The sequence below is a fragment of the Lolium rigidum genome, chromosome 7, assembly GCF_022539505.1.
Source record: "Lolium rigidum isolate FL_2022 chromosome 7, APGP_CSIRO_Lrig_0.1, whole genome shotgun sequence".
In the NCBI taxonomy this organism is placed as follows: Eukaryota; Viridiplantae; Streptophyta; class Magnoliopsida; order Poales; family Poaceae; genus Lolium; species Lolium rigidum.
In genome coordinates this window covers 253,238,731-253,257,971 of record NC_061514.1, presented here as the reverse complement: position 1 = coordinate 253,257,971, position 19,241 = coordinate 253,238,731, and the positions used below count along the sequence as shown (strand labels likewise).

General features: G+C 42.5%; 1 protein-coding gene across 1 annotated transcript in view; it reads left to right on the top strand.

Annotated features, from left to right (window-relative positions):
• The first annotated feature begins 17,908 nt into the window (after positions 1 to 17,908).
• LOC124672648 (aspartic proteinase nepenthesin-1-like) overlaps positions 17,909 to 19,241 on the top strand; it is a 5,190-nt gene continuing 3,857 nt past the window's right edge. Inside the window, exon 1 of the mRNA XM_047208847.1 lies at positions 17,909 to 19,236. Coding sequence (XP_047064803.1) covers positions 17,936 to 19,236 — 1,301 coding nt within the window. The 5' untranslated portion in view covers positions 17,909 to 17,935. The remainder of the gene's footprint in view (positions 19,237 to 19,241) is intronic.

Genomic DNA, 19,241 nt, shown 5'->3' with positions numbered 1-19,241 from the left:
TTATCTAACTTTTGTTAGCTGAGGACTTTTCGAGATGAGCTGCAGAACTGTTTCAAAAACATCGATCTTTGCCTGCTGTTCTGGGTTGCCAGATTTCTACCACTTGTTGCATTTGCGTGTTTATTTTAGTTTTCTTTCTTTTTGTTGTTCTTGCTTTGGTTTATACTTTTCAAAACACAAAAAGACCAAAAAGATTTCTGTTGTTTATCTACATTTTCTTCTTAGTTTGTTTCATCTTCCCATTATGGTTTGCTATGCGAAAAATCCAAAAAGATTTTGCTTTGTGTGTTGATTGAAAATCGAAAACCCAAAAATATTTGTTGTTCTTCTTTGGTTTTGTAAAGTTGCTGCAGGGTTCAATGGTCTTCCGTGATTTTATTGGAGCTTGATTATCATTTCATATTATTCAATCCACTCAAGTGAAGAGCAATAATGACGGTCATGACAATTCGAGTTGTGGTGAGAGGCTGGTATGAACTCTATTTGTTCTTATTTTTGTACATATACTCATTTATGTGAACATGCTTAGTTTTTTTGTGTAAAGTGTATGCTACTTGATGATGCGTAGTAGTTTATGCTCTCTCATTATTATTTCCAAATTACTAATATTAGGTAACATGTCATATAGATGTTTGCTTGCATTGCTCTATTCATATAACAATATGACATTGTGGTATCCCCTCTGAATGTTTCATTTGAATCGACTTGGCACATGTTCAAGCATGCATAAGACTAAAACAAAAGTCATTTAAGTCTTGATGATTTATCTTGACTCGGAGTTCTTGTATTACTTTTATGCTTCCGTTAATTTTATCCATCGCAAGCATGATTATGACAACTACTGCTTTCTTGATTGTCGCTTCACAGTCTATTGCTAGCCTTAACTTGTACTGAGTATAAGCTCTACTCGTGCATCCAACTACTAAAAACCAAAGAGCCAATTGTGTCCACCATACATACCTATATGTGGTATTTCGCTGCCACTCCAAAGTGAATTGCGTGTGTGCTACCTTTAAACCTTCAAAATTATCATCACTTATTTTGTGTAATTTATAGCTCATTGGAAAGTAGTATAAAAACTATTGTGGTGAGTATTATGTCTTATGAACTTCAGTTCTTATAAGTTGCTTGTTGTGTGATAACCATGCTGTCATGGGGAACACCATCAACTTGCATGTTGAATATCTTGTGAATTGTTATGCATGCTTATCTTGTTTGAAGTAAGGGAGATTTACCATGAGTTGCAAAGATTGGAGTATGCATATTGTTAGAGAGGAACATTGGGCCGCCAACTAAAGCCATGTTCACATGGTGGAAGTTTCAGTTGGACAAAATTCCAAATATCTGTTGTCCTTGTTTTCCCGGCATGGATGTCCAAAAAGTTAAGATTTATCAAAATTGAGAAGTCAAATGAGATTCATCTCCTAGGACCTTTATACAGGAGGCCAGGAGGCACCCCTTTGTGACACTTGGTTGAAACATATGTATGCGATGAAAATCCATGAAAATCCAAGCTAATTAGGACAAGGTGTGAACACTATTAGCATATTATGCATGAGGCGAGCAACTTATAGGAAGTGTTATGCATGAGCCATATTATTTATCACTACCGTTGACATGAGTTGCATTTCTCAAAATATTTTTTTCAACACTCCTATTGCATTCAAAATGAAAAGGTCTAGCACATGAGCAGTCTTACTTCGGCGCAGGGCCAATCTTATACTTTTATGTTGAGTCACCATCCGTTCTCCGAGCATTTTCTTGAAAGCATAGCTGTCATTTTTAGTTTAATGTGCTTGTCCCGGAATAAGATTAATTGTAGTATAACTGTGATGCTTGATTCTTTTGTCGTTTTTACTTCTAGTCTTCTCTTGAACTTCAGAGGTACCCTGGTATTTATGTTTTGCTCCACAAATAGGGCAAGCGAGATACCACTTTATCATATCATACTATGAACATTGCAATCCTGCAAATACTTATGTTTCATGTTGCTTATTATTGTGTTGGTATCCTTTCATGACTTGCATAACTATTAAGTATTCTTAGTTGCATGCTTATTATTATGAATTGCCTGAGCATTTGATCATGTAGTGAGAATATATACATCAATCATATCAAGCAAATAGGTTCGTGAAAATTTCTTTTATCGTACTCAGTTGTCACTGAATTGCTTGAGGACAAGCAATAAGCTAAGCTTGGGGGAGTTGATACCTCCAAAACGTATCTACTTTCCCGAACACTTTTGTTGTTGTTTGGCCTCTATCTTGTGTGTTTTGAATACAACTAACGCGGAGTAACGCTGTTTTCAGCAGAATTGCTCTAGTGTCTTGTTTTTGGGCAGAAATCCATCTTTCGGGAAAAATCCCGGAAAATATAGAAAAACCCACATTTCACCTGAAGACTCCCGGAGCCAGAAGACGAGACGGAGGGGGGCCACGAGGGGCCCACACCTGCCCTAGGCGTGGGCCGGGGCTTGGCCGCGCCTACAGGTGGTCTGGCTGCCTCGGCCACTGATGGCGTGTAACTCACACGTTCGTTGGGAACCCCAAGAGGAAGGTATGATGCGCACAGCAGCAAGTTTTCCCTCAGAAAGAAACCAAGGTTTATCGAACCAGGAGGAGCCAAGAAGCACGTTGAAGGTTGATGGCGGCGGGATGTAGTGCGGCGCAACACCGGAGATTCCGGCGCCAACGTGGAACTCGCACAACACAACCAAAGTACTTTGCCCCAACGAAACGAGTGAGGTTGTCAATCTCACCGGCTTGCTGTAACAAAGGATTAACCGTATTGTGTGGAAGATGATTGTTTGCAAGAAAACGAGTAAAACAAGTATTGCAAGCAGATTTGTATTTCGAGTATAAAAGAATGGACCGGGGTCCACAGTTCACTAGAGGTGTCTCTCCCATAAGATAAAAGCATGTTGGGTGAACAAATTACGGTCGGGCAATTGACAAATAGAGAGGGCATAACAATGCACATACATGTCATGATAAATATAGTGAGATTTAATTGGGCATTACGACAAAGTACATAGACCGCCATCCAGCATGCATCTATGCCTAAAAAGTCCACCTTCAGATTATCATCCGAACCCCTTCCAGTATTAAGTTGCAAAACAACAAGACAATTGCATTAAGTATGGTGCGTAATGTAATCAACAACTACATCCTTAGACATAGCATCAATGTTTTATCCCTAGTGGCAACATCACATCCACAACCTTAGAACTTTCTGTCACTGTCCCAGATATCAATGGAGGCATGAACCCACTATCGAGCATAAATACTCCCTCTTGGAGTTAAGAGCAAAAACTTGGCCACAGCCTCTACTAATAACGGAGAGCATGCAAGATCATAAACAACACATAGGTAATAACTTGATAATTAACATAACATAGTATTCTCTATCCATCGGATCCCGACAAACACAACATATAGTATTACAGATAGATGATCTTGATCATGTTAGGCATCTCACAAGATCCAACAATGAAGCACAATGAGGAGAAGACAACCATCTAGCTACCGCTATGGACCCATAGTCCAGGGGTGAACTACTCACTCATCACTCCGGAGGCGACCATGGCGGTGAAGAGTCCTCCGGGAGATGAATCCCCTCTCCGGCAGGGTGCCGGAGGAGATCTCCGGAATCCCCGAGATGGGATTGGCGGCGGCGGCGTCTCCGTAAGGTTTTCCGTATCGTGGCTCTCGGTACGGGGGTTTCGCGACGGAGGCTTTAAGTAGGCGGAAGGGCAACGCGGGGGCCACACGAGGGCCCCACACCATAGGTCGGCGCGGCTAGGGCCTGGGCCGCGCCGCTCTAGTGTGGCGGCGCCTCGTGGCCCCACTTCGACTCCTCTTCGGTCTTCTGGAAGCTTCGTGGCAAAATAGGACCCTGGGCGTTGATTTCGTCCAATTCCGAGAATATTTCGTTACTAGGATTTCTGAAACCAAAAACAGCGAGAAAATAGCAAGCGGCTCTTCGGCATCTTGTTAATAGGTTAGTTCCAGAAAATGCACGAATATGACATAAAGTGTGCATAAAACATGTAGATATCATCAATAATGTGGCATGGAACATAAGAAATTATCGATACATCGGAGACGTATCAGCCACCCCTTCGACCTATCATTCGCACTATAAGAAGCCCCTGTACCTGAAAACCGAGGTGGGGTTTTTCCAGAAAGAGTTCCGCTGCTCCGCCGCCACCAGAAACCCCAATCCGGGGACCAGAAGCTCCATTCTGGCACCCTGCCGGGACGGGGATTTGGAGGAGATCATCGCCATCGCCATCACCGACGCCTCTCCATCAACCATCCATGTTTCCCCCATCGATGTGTGAGTAATTCCCCGCTGTAGGCTGTAGAGGATGGTAGGGATTGGATGAGATTGGTCATGTAATAGCTATAAGATTTTTATGGGCATAGTGCCTGGTATCCGTTGTTAGTGTTTTTGACATTGTTGCAACTTGCTATGCGTAATGCTTGCCACTTTGGGCCCAAGTGCCATGATCTCGGATCTGAACATGTTATTGATTCACGAGGATAATTATTGTTTTTTATCATATCTGCAAGCTGTATACACATATTGTTGTCCGAAACCCGAGGCCTCAAAGTGACCTAGAATTGGGATAACCGGAGGGGATGGCTATGATGTGCGGATCACGTGTGTTCACAGAGCGTTAATGCTTTTCTCCCGTACTCTATTAAAAGGAGTACCTTAATTACCAGTAGTTTACCTAGAGGCCCCGCTGCAACGGGCTGGTAGGACAAAAGATGTCGTGCAAGTTTCTCAGTGCGAGCACGCACGACTAAATATGAACACACGCCTATGGGTATATTATGCTAGGATGATTTTATCATTATTATTTGCAATGTCTATGTCTTGCTATTACATGGACTCTCTCATATGCAACGCTCGTTCATCCATCCCTGTGCCTACAGTATTTTAATCATGCTGTCTATTGCAATCATCGCTACTACTGTTTTTATTTTGCTACTGCTGTTAGTTCACTACTTCCACTACCATAAAACTGTTACTACTGATAAACTGTTGCGAGCAAGTCTATTTTCAGGTGCAGGTGAATTGACAACTCACTTTTTAAAGCTTATAAATATTCTTTGGCTCCCCTTGTGTCGAATCAATAAATTTGGATTTTACTTCCCTCGAAGACTGTTGCGATCCCCTATACTTGTGGGTCATCATCCATCATGTTCTTCATCCATAAGAAACATGATTTTCTCAACTGCAGTAATTCTACCCTCACTATCATTGTCAATGGTTGTTTATCTCTAAACTTGCTTCTCATTTACTTTCTTTTTATCCTTCTTCCATTGTTCACAATGGCAATTGATGTGGACCTTCTCATGGCAGTGATGGCACACCAAATCAGCATATTTTCCTTTTAATTTTCTTCTACTTCTTCCTTCATCCTTACTCAGACCTCTAATATTGCTTCTCCCCCATGACTGAGTCACCAACACTTCTGAATGTGAAGTAGAATTGTCCTTATCAGCAACTATTCCGGATTGTTCATTTAATTAGTACCTTGGTCTTCACAAGGTTCCAAGTGACAATACCATTAGGTGATTAATTGCATACAGTGACCTTAAAGGTCCCCAAGTGTTCGGTAATGAGCCAAGTAGCAGAAAGGCTCTCACTTTATCTTCAAATGTGATTCTGGTTGAAGATAACTGTTTTATAACACCCTAAAATTCATTCACATGATCTGCATTTGGAGTACCCTTCTTGTACCTCAAACGTATCAATTTGTTGATCAAGAACATCTTGTTGCTACCTTCTTTGCGATCATAAAACTCATCCAATTTCTTCCGTAAGGTGTATGCCCATGTCTCATTAATGATATGGTTCAAAATATTGTCATCGATCCACCGTCAAATGAACCCACGAGCTTGTAGATGAAGTACATCCCACCGATCTTGCTTCGTGTCCTTGGGCATCTTAGTGGAAAAACACATGCTTCCATTATTTATTTACATACAAGAAATCATTCATCTTGCTCTTTCAATCTCGATAATTTCTACAATTTAGTGATATCATTATGTTAGTATTGACTTTCATCTTTCACACAAGTATACTGCACTCAGCCTAAATAAAATGTTACTATGAAACTTGAGTACAAACTGAATCTTAGCTCTGTTACCACTCTGTTGTGGGCACGGTGAGGAGATACATGACCTCACTGCCCACCATCATGTGTGAAATATAAACTTCAAGCAAAGCTTCAACCAATAGATATGCATAATAAAACCAAACAGAAGCACACAAAGATTTACGTGGAAAATCTCCTCAACGCGAGGAGGGAAATACCACGTGTGTGGACCAACCGGTCCATGCAAACTTCAGTATTAGCAACCTGGGCCGCGCCGCCCTAGTGTGGCGGCGCCTCGTGGCCCCACTTTGACTCCTCTTCGGTCTTCTGGAAGCTTCGTGGCAAAATAGGACCCTAGGCGTTGATTTCGTCCAATTCCGAGAATATTTCGTTACTAGGATTTCTGAAACCAAAAACAGCAGAAAACAGCAAGTGACTCTTCGGCATCTTGTTAATAGGTTAGTTCCAGAAAATGCACGAATATGACATAAAGTGTGCATAAAACATGTAGATATCATCAATAATGTGGCATGGAACATAAGAAATTATCGATACGTCGGAGACGTATCAGCATCCCCAAGCTTAGTTCCGCTCGTCCCGAGCAGGTAAAACGATAACAAAGATAATTTCTGAAGTGACATGCCATCATAACCTTGATCATACTATTTGTAAACATATGTAATGAATGCAGCGATCAAAACAATGGTAATGACATGAGTAAACAAGTGAATCATAAAGCAAAGACTTTTCATGAATAGTACTTCAAGACAAGCATCAATAAGTCTTGCATAAGAGTTAACTCATAAAGCAACAAATCAAAGTAAAGGTATTGAAGCAACACAAAGGAAGATTAAGTTTCAGCGGTTGCTTTCAACTTGTAACATGTATATCTCATGGATAATTGTCAACATAGAGTAATATAACAAGTGCAATATGCAAGTATGTAGGAATCAATGCACAGTTCACACAAGTGTTTGCTTCTCGAGGTGGAGAGAGATAGGTGAACTGACTCAACATAAAAGTAAAAAAGAATGGTCCTTCAAAGAGGAAAGCATCGATTGCTATATTTATGCTAGAGCTTTTATTTTGAAAACATGAAACAATTTTGTCAACGGTAGTAATAAAGCATATGAGTTATGTAAATTATATCTTACAAGTTGCAAGCCTCATGCATAGTATACTAATAGTGCCCGCACCTTGTCCTAATTAGCTTGGACTACCGGATCATCGCAATACACATGTTTTAACCAAGTGTCACAATGGGGTACCTCCATGCCGCCTGTACAAAGGTCTAAGGAGAAAGCTCGCATTTTGGATTTCTCGCTTTTGATTATTCTCAACTTAGACATCCATACCGGGACAACATGGACAACAGATAATGGACTCCTCTTAAATGCATAAGCATGTGGCAACAATTATTATTCTCATATGAGACTGAGGATATATGTCCAAAACTGAAACTTCCACCATGATTCATGGCTTTAGTTAGCGGCCCAATGTTCTTCTCTAACAATATGTATGCTCCAACCATTAAGGTGGTAGATCTCTCTTACTTCGGACAAGACGGACATGCATAGCAACTCACATGATATTCAACAAAGAATAGTTGATGGCGTCCCCAGAAACATGGTTATCGCACAACAAGCAACTTAATAAGAGATAAAGTGCATAAGTACATATTCAATACCACAATAGTTTTTAGGCTATTTGTCTCATGAGCTATATATTGCAAAGCTGAATGATGGAATTTTAAAGGTAGCACTCAAGCAATTTACTTTGGAATGGCGGATAAATACCATGTAGTAGGTAGGTATGGTGGACACAAATGGCATAGTGGTTGGCTCAAGGATTTTGGATGCATGAGAAGTATTCCCTCTCGATACAAGGTTTAGGCTAGCAAGGTTATTTGAAACAAACACAAGGATGAACGGTGCAGCAAAACTCACATAAAAGAAATATTGTAAACATTATAAGACTCTACACCGTCTTCCTTGTTGTTCAAAACTCAATACTAGATATTATCTAGACTCTAGAGAAAGCAAATATGCAAACCAAATTAGCAAGCTCTAAGTGTTTCTTCATTAATAGGTGCAAAGTATATGATGCAAGAGCTTAAACATGAGCACAACAATTGCCAAGTATCAAATTATCCAAGACATTTTAGAATTACTACATGTAGCATTTTCCAATTCCAACCGTATAACAATTTAACGAAGAAGAACTTCGCCATGAATACTATGAGTAAAGCCTAAGGACATACTTGTCCATATGCTACAGCGGAGCGTGTCTCTCTCCCACAAAGTGAATGCTAGGATCCATTTTATTCAAACAAAACAAAAACAAAAACAAACCGACGCTCCAAGCAAAGTACATAAGATGTGGCCGAATAAAAATATAGTTTCAGGGGAGGAACCTGATAATGTTGTCGATGAAGAAGGGGATGCCTTGGGCATCCCCAAGCTTAGACGCTTGAGTCTTCTTAGAATATGCAGGGGTGAACCACCGGGGCATCCCCAAGCTTAGAGCTTTCACTCTCCTTGATCATATTGTATCATACTCCTCTCTTGATCCTTGAAAACTTCCTCCACACCAAACTCGAAACAACTCATTAGAGGGTTAGTGGACAATAAAAATTAACATGTTCAGAGGTGACACGATCATTCTTAACACTTCTGGACATTGCATAAAGCTACTGGACATTAATGGATGAAAGAAATTCATCTAACATAGCAAAAGAGGCAATGCGAAATAAAAGGCAGAATCTGTCAAAACAGAACAGTCCGTAAAGATGGATTTTATTGAGGCACCAGACTTGCTCAAATGAAAATGCCCAAATTGAATGAAAGTTGCGTACATATCTGAGGATCACTCACGTAAATTGGCTTAATTTTCTGAGTTACCTACAGAGAATTAGACCCAGATTCGTGACAGCAAAGAAATCTGTTTCTGCGCAGTAATCCAAATCTAGTATTCACTTTACTATCAAAGACTTTACTTGGCACAACAAAACTCAAAACTAAGATAATGAGAGGTTGCTACAGTAGTAAACAACTTCCAAGACTCAAATATAAAACAAAAATACTGTAGTAAAAACATGGGTTGTCTCCCATAAGCGCTTTTCTTTAACGCCTTTCGGCTAGGCGCAGAAAGTGTATATCAAGTAACATCAAGAGATGAAGCATCAACATCATAATTTGTTCTAATAATAGAATCATAAGGTAACTTCATTCTCTTTCTAGGTAAGTGTTCCATACCTTTCTTGAGAGGAAATTGATATTTAATATTACCTTCCTTCATATCAATGGTAGCACCAACGGTTCGAAGAAAAGGTCTTCCCAATATAATGGGGCAAGATGCATTGCATTCAATATCCAAGACAACAAAATCAACGGGAACAAGGTTATTGTTAACCATAATATGAACATTATCAACTCTCCCCAAAGGTTTCTTTTTAGCATTATCAACGAGATTAACATCCAGATAACAGTTTTTCAATGGTGGCAAGTCAAGCATATCATAGACTTTCTTAGGCATAACAGAAATACTTGCACCAAGATCACATAAATCATTGCAATCAAAATCATTGACCCTAATTTTAATGATGGGCTCCCAACCATCCTCTAGCTTTCTAGGAATAGAAGTTTCAAGTTTTAGTTTCTCTTCTCTAGCTTTTATGAGAGCATTTGTAATATGTTTTGTGAAAGCCAAATTTACAGCGCTAGCATTAGGACTTTTAGCAAGTTTTTGTAAGAACTTTATAACTTCAGAGATGTGGCAATCATCAAAATCTAAATCATTACAATTTAAAGCAATGGGATTATCATCCCCAAGGTTGGAAAAAATTTCAGCGGTTTTATCACAGGCGGTTTCGACGGTTTTAGCGGTTTCGGGTAATTTTGCGCGCTTTGCACTAGGAGTAGAAACATTGCCAACACCAATTATTTTATCATTAATAGTAGGAGGTGCAGCAACATGTGAATCATTAGCATTGCTAGTGGTGGTAATAGTCCAAACTTTAGCTACATTTTTCTCTTTAGCTAGTTTTTCATTTTCTTCTCTATCCCACCTAGCACGCAATTCAGCCATTAATCTTATATTCTCATTAATCCTAACTTGGATGGCATTTGCTGTAGTAACAATTTTATTTTCAATATCCCTATTAGGCATAACTTTCTATTTCAAAAGATCAACATCAGAGGCAAGACTATCAACCTTAGAAGCAAGAATATCAATTTTATTGAGCTTTTCCTCAACAGATTTGTTAAAGGCAGTTTGTGTACTAATAAATTCTTTAAGCATAGCTTCAAGTCCAGGGGGTGTATTCCTATTATTGTTGTAAGAATTCCCATAAGAATTAGCATAACCGTTACCATTATTATAAGGATATGGCCTATAGTTATTACTAGGATTGTTCCGATAAGCATTGTTGTTACAATTATTATTTTTAATGAAGTTTACATCAACATGTTCTTCTTGGGCAACCAATGAAGCTAACGGAACATTATTAGGATCAACATTAGTCCTATCATTCACAAGCATACACATAATAGCATCAATCTTATCATTCAAGGAAGAGGATTCTTCAACAGAATTTACCTTCTTACCTTGTGGGGCTCTTTCCGTGTGCCATTCAGAGTAATTAACCATCATATTATCAAGGAGCTTTGTAGCCGCCCCCAAGGTGATGGACATAAAGGTACCTCCAGCAGTTGAATCCAATAAATTCCGCGAAGAAAAGTTCAGTCCTGCATAAAAGGTTTGGATGATCATCCAAGTAGTCAGTCCATGGGTTGGGCAATTTTTAACCAAAGATTTCATTCTTTCCCAAACTTGAGCAACATGTTCATTATCCAATTGTTTAAAATTCATTATGCTACTCCTCAAAGATATAATTTTAGCAGGGGGATAATATCTACCAATAAAAGCATCCTTGCATTTAGTCCAGGAATCAATACTATTCTTAGGCAGAGATAGCAACCAATCTTTAGCTCTTCCTCTTAATGAGAAAGGAAACAATTTCAATTTTATAATGTCACCATCTACATCTTTATACTTTTGCATTTCACACAATTCAACGAAATTATTGAGATGGGCAGCAGCATCATCGGAACTAACACCGAGAAAATTGCTCTCGCATAACAAGATTCGAGTAAAGCAGGTTTAATTTCAAAGAATTCTGCTGTAGTAGCGAGTGGAGCAATAGGTGTGCATAGGAAATCATTATTATTTGTGGTTGTGAAGTCACACAACTTAGTATTTTCAGGGGTGGCCATTTTAGCAGTAGTAAATAAAGCAAACTAGATAAAATAAATGCAAGTAAACTAATTTTTTGTGTTTTTGATATAGAGTGCAAGACAGTAAATAAAGTAAAGCTAGCAACTAATTTTTTTGTGTTTTGATATAATGCAGCAAACAAAGTAGTAAATAAAATAAAGCAAGACAAAAGCAAAGTAAAGAGATTGGGAAGTGGAGACTCCCCTTGCAGCGTGTCTTGATCTCCCGGCAACGGCGCCAGAAAAAGAGCTTGATGGCGTGTAACTCACACGTTCGTTGGGAACCCCAAGAGGAAGGTATGATGCGCACAGTAGCAAGTTTTCCCTCAGAAAGAAACCAAGGTTTATCGAACCAGGAGGAGCCAAGAAGCACGTTGAAGGTTGATGGCGGCGGGATGTAGTGCGGCGCAACACCAGAGATTCCGGCGCCAACGTGGAACCCGCACAACACAACCAAAGTACTTTGCCCCAACGAAACAGTGAGGTTGTCAATCTCACCGGCTTGCTGTAACAAAGGATTAACCGTATTGTGTGGAAGATGATTGTTTGCAAGAAAACGAGTAAAACAAGTATTGCAAGCAGATTTGTATTTCGAGTATAAAAGAATGGACCGGGGTCCACAGTTCACTAGAGGTGTCTCTCCCATAAGATAAAAGCATGTTGGATGAACAAATTACAGTCGGGCAATTGATAAATAGAGAGGGCATAACAATGCACATACATGTCATGATAAATATAGTGAGATTTAATTGGGCATTACGACAAAGTACATAGACCGCCATCCAGCATGCATCTATGCCTAAAAAGTCCACCTTCAGGTTATCATCCGAATCCCTTCCAGTATTAAGTTGCAAAACAACAGACAATTGCATTAAGTATGGTGCGTAATGTAATCAACAACTACATCCTTAGCCATAGCATCAATGTTTTATCCCTAGTGGCAACATCACATCCACAACCTTAGAACTTTCTGTCACTGTCCCAGATATCAATGGAGGCATGAACCCACTATCGAGCATAAATACTCCCTCTTGGAGTTAAGAGCAAAAACTTGGCCACGAGCCTCTACTAATAACGGAGAGCATGCAAGATCATAAACAACACATAGGTAATAACTTGATAATTAACATAACATAGTATTCTCTATCCATCGGATCCCGACAAACACAACATATAGTATTACGGATAGATGATCTTGATCATGTTAGGCAGCTCACAAGATCCAACAATGAAGCACAATGAGGAGAAGACAACCATCTAGCTACTGCTATGGACCCATAGTCCAGGGGTGAACTACTCACTCATCACTCCGGAGGCGACCATGGCGGTGAAGAGTCCTCCGGGAGATGAATCCCCTCTCCGGCAGGGTGCCGGAGGAGATCTCCGGAATCCCCCGAGATGGGATTGGCGGCGGCGGCGTCTCCGTAAGGTTTTCCGTATCGTGGCTCTCGATGCGGGGGTTTCGCGACGGAGGCTTTAAGTAGGCGGAAGGGCAACGCGGGGGCCACACGAGGGCCCCACACCATAGGTCGGCGCGGCCGGGGCCTGGGCCGCGCCGCTCTAGTGTGGCGGCGCCTCGTGGCCCCACTTCGACTCCTCTTCGGTCTTCCGGAAGCTTCGTGGCAAAATAGGACCCCGGGCGTTGATTTCGTCCAATTCCGAGAATATTTCGTTACTAGGATTTCTGAAACCAAAAACAGCAGAAAATAGCAACTGGCTCTTCGGCATCTTGTTAATAGGTTAGTTCCAGAAAATGCACGAATATGACATAAAGTGTGCATAAAACATGTAGATATCATCAATAATGTGGCATGGAACATAAGAAATTATCGATACATCGGAGACGTATCAGCCACCCCTTCGACCTCTCATTCGCACTATAAGAATCCCCTGTACCTGAAAACCGAGGTGGGGTTTTTCCAGAAAGAGTTCCGCTGCTCCGCCGCCACCAGAAACCCCAATCCGGGGACCAGAAGCTCCATTCTGGCACCCTGCCGGGACGGGGATTTGGAGGAGATCATCGCCATCGCCATCACCGACGCCTCTCCATCAACCATCCATGTTTCCCCCATCCATGTGTGAGTAATTCCCCGCTGTAGGCTGTAGAGGATGGTAGGGATTGGATGAGATTGGTCATGTAATAGCTATAAGATTTTTATGGGCATAGTGCCTAGTATCCGTTGTTAGTGTTTTTGACATTGTTGCAACTTGCTATGCGTAATGCTTGCCACTTTGGGCCCAAGTGCCATGATCTCGGATCTGAACATGTTATTGATTCACGAGGATAATTATTGTTTTTTATCATATCTGCAAGCTGTATACACATATTGTTGTCCGAAACCCGAGGCCTCAAAGTGACCTAGAATTGGGATAACCGGAGGGGATGGCTATGATGTGCGGATCACGTGTGTTCACAGAGTGTTAATGCTTTTCTCCCGTACTCTATTAAAAGGAGTACCTTAATTACCAGTAGTTTACCTAGAGGCCCCGCTGCAACGGGCTGGTAGGACAAAAGATGTCGTGCAAGTTTCTCAGTGCGAGCACGCACGACTAAATATGAACACACGCCTATGGGTATATTATGCTAGGATGATTTTATCATTATTATTTGCAATGTCTATGTCTTGCTATTACATGGACTCTCTCATATGCAACGCTCGTTCATCCATCCATGTACCTACAGTATTTTAATCATGCTGTCTATTGCAATCATCGCTACTACTGTTTTTATTTTGCTACTGCTGTTAGTTCACTACTTCCACTACCATAAAACTGTTACTACTGATAAACTGTTGCGAGCAAGTCTATTTTCAGGTGCAGGTGAATTGACAACTCACTTTTTAAAGCTTATAAATATTCTTTGGCTCCCCTTGTGTCGAATCAATAAATTTGGATTTTACTTCCCTCGAAGACTGTTGCGATCCCCTATACTTGTGGGTCATCATCCATCATGTTCTTCATCCATAAGAAACATGACTTTCTCAACTGCAGTAATTCTACCCTCACTATCATTGTCAATGGTTGTTTATCTCTAAACTTGCTTCTCATTTACTTTCTTTTTATCCTTCTTCCATTGTTCACAATGGCAATTGATGTGGACCTTCTCATGGCAGTGATGGCACACCAAATCAGCATATTTTCCTTTTAATTTTCTTCTACTTCTTCCTTCATCCTTACTCAGACCTCTAATATTGCTTCTCCCCCATGACTGAGTCACCAACACTTCTGAATGTGAAGTAGAATTGTCCTTATCAACAACTATTCCGGATTGTTCATTTAATTAGTACCTTGGTCTTCACAAGGTTCCAAGTGACAATACCATTAGGTGATTAATTGCATACAGTGACCTTAAAGGTCCCCAAGTGTTCGGTAATGAGCCAAGTAGCAGAAAGGCTCTCACTTTATCTTCAAATGTGATTCTGGTTGAAGATAACTGTTTTATAACACCCTAAAATTCATTCACATGATCTGCATTTGGAGTACCCTTCTTGTACCTCAAACGTATCAATTTGTTGATCAAGAACATCTTGTTGCTACCTTCTTTGCGATCATAAAACTCATCCAATTTCTTCTGTAAGGTGTATGCCCATGTCTCATTAATGATATGGTTCAAAATATTGTCATCGATCCACCGTCAAATGAACCCACGAGCTTGTAGATGAAGTACATCCCACCGATCTTGCTTCGTGTCCTTGGGCATCTTAGTGGAAAAACACATGCTTCCATTATTTATTTACATACAAGAAATCATTCATCTTGCTCTTTCAATCTCGATAATTTCTACAATTTAGTGATATCATTATGTTAGTATTGACTTTCATCTTTCACACAAGTATACTGCACTCAGCCTAAAAAAAATGTTACTATGAAACTTGAGTACAAACTGAATCTTAGCTCTGTTACCACTCTGTTGTGGGCACGGTGAGGAGATACATGACCTCACTGCCCACCATCCTGTGTGAAATATAAACTTCAAGCAAAGCTTCAACCAATAGATATGCATAATAAAACCAAACAGAAGCACACAAAGATTTACGTGGAAAATCTCCTCAACGCGAGGAGGGAAATACCACGTGTGTGGACCAACCGGTCCATGCAAACTTCAGTATTAGCAACCTGGGTAAAAGATATTACAACACAACTCAGCTCGTTGTCCAATGGCAATAATAGCATTAATGACAAGAAACAAGATACAACAAAGGCGGATAAATCATTGTTTATGTCCCCTTCGGTAATAAAAAAACTGCTCTTAAACCGCAGATCCAATCAATACCAACTTTGATAGGCAAGAAGATACATGGGTTCCCAACATACTGATAAAAAATCACTCAATGACACACCTTTTGCCTGCCCAAACTTTTCATCTCCCAAAACTAACATGTGCTAAAATTGCAGTAGTTCGAACTGACAAAACCGTTATGAAATCTGATTCTCCGCTGATCCAGATCTCAAACCAACTAACCTGATAAAAGTACTCAAAGTAAGAAACAAACTCACTAAGTTTGGAGCCAATCCAAACTCGTTTGAGCCTTCAAACACCAGCCTGAAGACAGACCGATCAGATCTCAGAAAACTAGATGGAAATCACATCTCATTCTTTCTTTCTTCTCACTCGGTTGTGGTGTTCTAGTTTGTTCTCTCACCCTCTCACAACAACATCCACGTTCATGCTTTCTTACTTTGCTCTCTCACACAGCCACCAAGGGTGGCTAGGGTTTTTCTTCTTTCTACCTCTCAAGAAGGCAGCTCATCCGTCATATGCGAATTTTTTTTTCTCTTTTTTCGAAATGGGGGAAATATCGCCCCAGCTTCTGCATCCAAAGGATGCACACGGCTTTTTATTATATTATTCACGAACCTTACAAGAAACAATACAAAAGATCAAACTCGAAGCAACCTTACGAATGTCGATCAATAATTGATATGTGTTAGACTTCTGGGGATGATGTTTGGCTGACAAGACACAACCATGTGGAGGGACATGACCCAACATTTCTTTTCTTCCTACGAGGGTATTTCACCAATCACAGGTTATTCCTTTGATGCTAATCTATGTACATGGATTATGGCAGTAAACAAAGCCTGGTGAAATATGTCTTGTCAGCTTTACCCACATTCTATCTTAGCACCCTCAAGGTTTATAAACAGGTTTTGGATGAGCTTGAAAAATACAGAAAGCACTGTCATTGCGCGCTTCCCTAATTTGCGTCGAGCTCATCTTTCCCAACTCGCTGGTGCCTCCATTGCCTCCTTCCTCCGAGTCCCCGAGCTCCTATCACCATCATCTTCCTCCTTTCTGAGCTCCACGGAGCCAAGCCGTGCACCTCTCTCCTCGAGCTCATGCATGCCTCCTCCCTTGATCAGTATCCGTCCATACCGCAGAGCAACATATACCTCCTCGAACATCTGTGTGCCTCCTCCCTCGACGAGCATAGCCTCAGCTGCCAATATGGGTGTTCCTACGCTTCGCGCCTATGTCGTGTGAACTGTGTTTATGTCGGTTGGACTATGTTTATGTCATCTGAACTATGTACAATTTGAACCATGCCTTTAAAATTATGTGGTTTCATCTTTGGACTATGCAGTTTAAATTGAGTTGTCTTTGTTATCGAACATAGTGTAGAAGTATAATAGAAAGAAACGGACAAATGCTTGTGGACATTTGAGAGGTGAACAAATGAGACATGCCAGCGCGGGGGGAAGTGGTAATTAACATGTCCACCTCCCAAATGTCCAGACCAGACACCTCTGATATGTCCATCTGAGAGTTCAACCCAGGAGATGTCCTAATGACTATAATATAAATCCTCGATTTCCGACTGTATTGGCTGTCTATCTTTATATCTTCAGGTAAAACCCTTGCCGCCAATGTTTCTGCTTTGGCGTTGAACTCCTCTTGTAATTGCATAGATCCTAGTAAATAGATAACTGAAGTTGGCTACTTCCGTCTGCTTTTTAAGACATTTGAGACAGTCTTTGAAAGTTATAGCTTGCGCCTCTCACTTTCAGCATAGAAACGGTCGTTTCACATCTGTACAAGTCACCCATTTTTCCCCCTATCATTGATCGCCAGTTGACGACGATGATGTAGTGATGTACTGTGTGTGTGACAGGCGCTAGCTGCTTGTACGCGGTTGGTTTTCTCTCATCTAGATTGGATTCAGTCAATTCATGCATCTTCTACCTGCTTTTCGACGATGGCAAACGCAATTATCCGACGACCACGAGTCTCGTGTTCAATTTTGAAGGCAACTTTGAATTCTTATTCCCTACACGTCGACCAAATAGCTCACCTAATACGTGATATATTCAGCCTGCGCGTAATCGTATATATCACTCTCTTGGTGTGATGTGACAATAATCACAGGATAAACCCTTCGCGGTTCTTTCGAGGCAACATACCGAAAAGGCCAGCACAAAATGGCGAGCTTGACCAAGTATGAAGAAATTAATGTCATAGAAGTATATAATCCAACCCAAACCATTTCATTACATATTGTCATTTCTTGTATCATCGTCGTCTAGCTCCAGACATCGATCGTACGTACAAATGGTGTCGATCGCCGTGCTTCTCATGCTCCTTTCTGCAGCTCTCGCCTCCAACGCCGCCGCCGTCCGCGTCGGGCTGACGCGCATCCACTCCAACCCCGATGTCACCGCGACCGAGTTCGTGCGCGACGCACTGCACCGCGACATGCACCGCCACGCCCGGTTCACCCGAAAACTCGCGTCCTCCGAAGGCCTCACCGTCGCCGCGCCGACCAGGAAGGACCTGCCCAACGGCGGGGAGTACCTCATGACGCTGTCCATCGGCACGCCGCCGCTGTCCTACTCGGCCATCGCCGACACGGGCAGCGACCTCATCTGGACGCAGTGCGCGCCCTGCGGCAGCCAGTGCTTCAAGCAGCCCGGGCCGCTATACAACCCGGCGAGCTCGACCACCTTCGGCGTGCTCCCATGCAACAGCTCGACGAGCATGTGCGCCGCGCTGGCCGGGCCGAGCCCGCCGCCGGGCTGCTCGTGCATGTACAACCAGACCTACGGCACCGGGTGGACGGCGGGCATCCAGAACCTGGAGACGTTCACGTTCGGCTCGACGCCCGCGGACCAGGCCCGCGTCCCCGGCATCGCGTTCGGTTGCAGCAACGCGAGCAGCGACGACTGGAACGGCTCGTCCGGCCTCGTCGGTTTGGGCAGGGGAAGCATGTCGCTCGTGTCGCAGCTCGGCGCCGGCATGTTCTCCTACTGCCTCACGCCGTTCCAGGACACGAACAGCACGAGCACGCTCCTCCTCGGGCCGTCCGCGGCGCTCAACGGCACCGGGGTCCGCTCGACGCCGTTCGTCGCCAGCCCGTCCAAGGCGCCCATGAGCACCTACTACTACCTAAACCTGACGGGCATATCCGTCGGCACGACGGCGCTGTCCATCCCTCCCAACACGTTCGCTCTGGGGGCCGATGGTACCGGCGGGCTCATCATCGACTCCGGCACGACGATCACGTCGCTGGTCGACGCGGCGTACCAGCACGTCCGTGCCGCGGTTCTGTCCCTCGTGACGCTGCCGCTGGCCGACGGATCCGACTCCACGGGGCTCGACCTGTGCTTCGGGCTGCCGTCCGACACATCGACACCGCCGGCCATGCCGAGCCTGACCTTCCACTTCGACGGCGCAGACATGGTGCTGCCGGCGGAGAACTACATGATCTCCGGTTCTGGCGTCTGGTGCCTGGCGATGCGGAACCAAACAGTCGGCGCGATGAGCACGCTAGGCAACTACCAGCAGCAGAACATCCATCTGCTCTACGACGTTCGAAAGGAAACGCTCTCGTTTGCTCCAGCCAAGTGCAGCGCGCTCT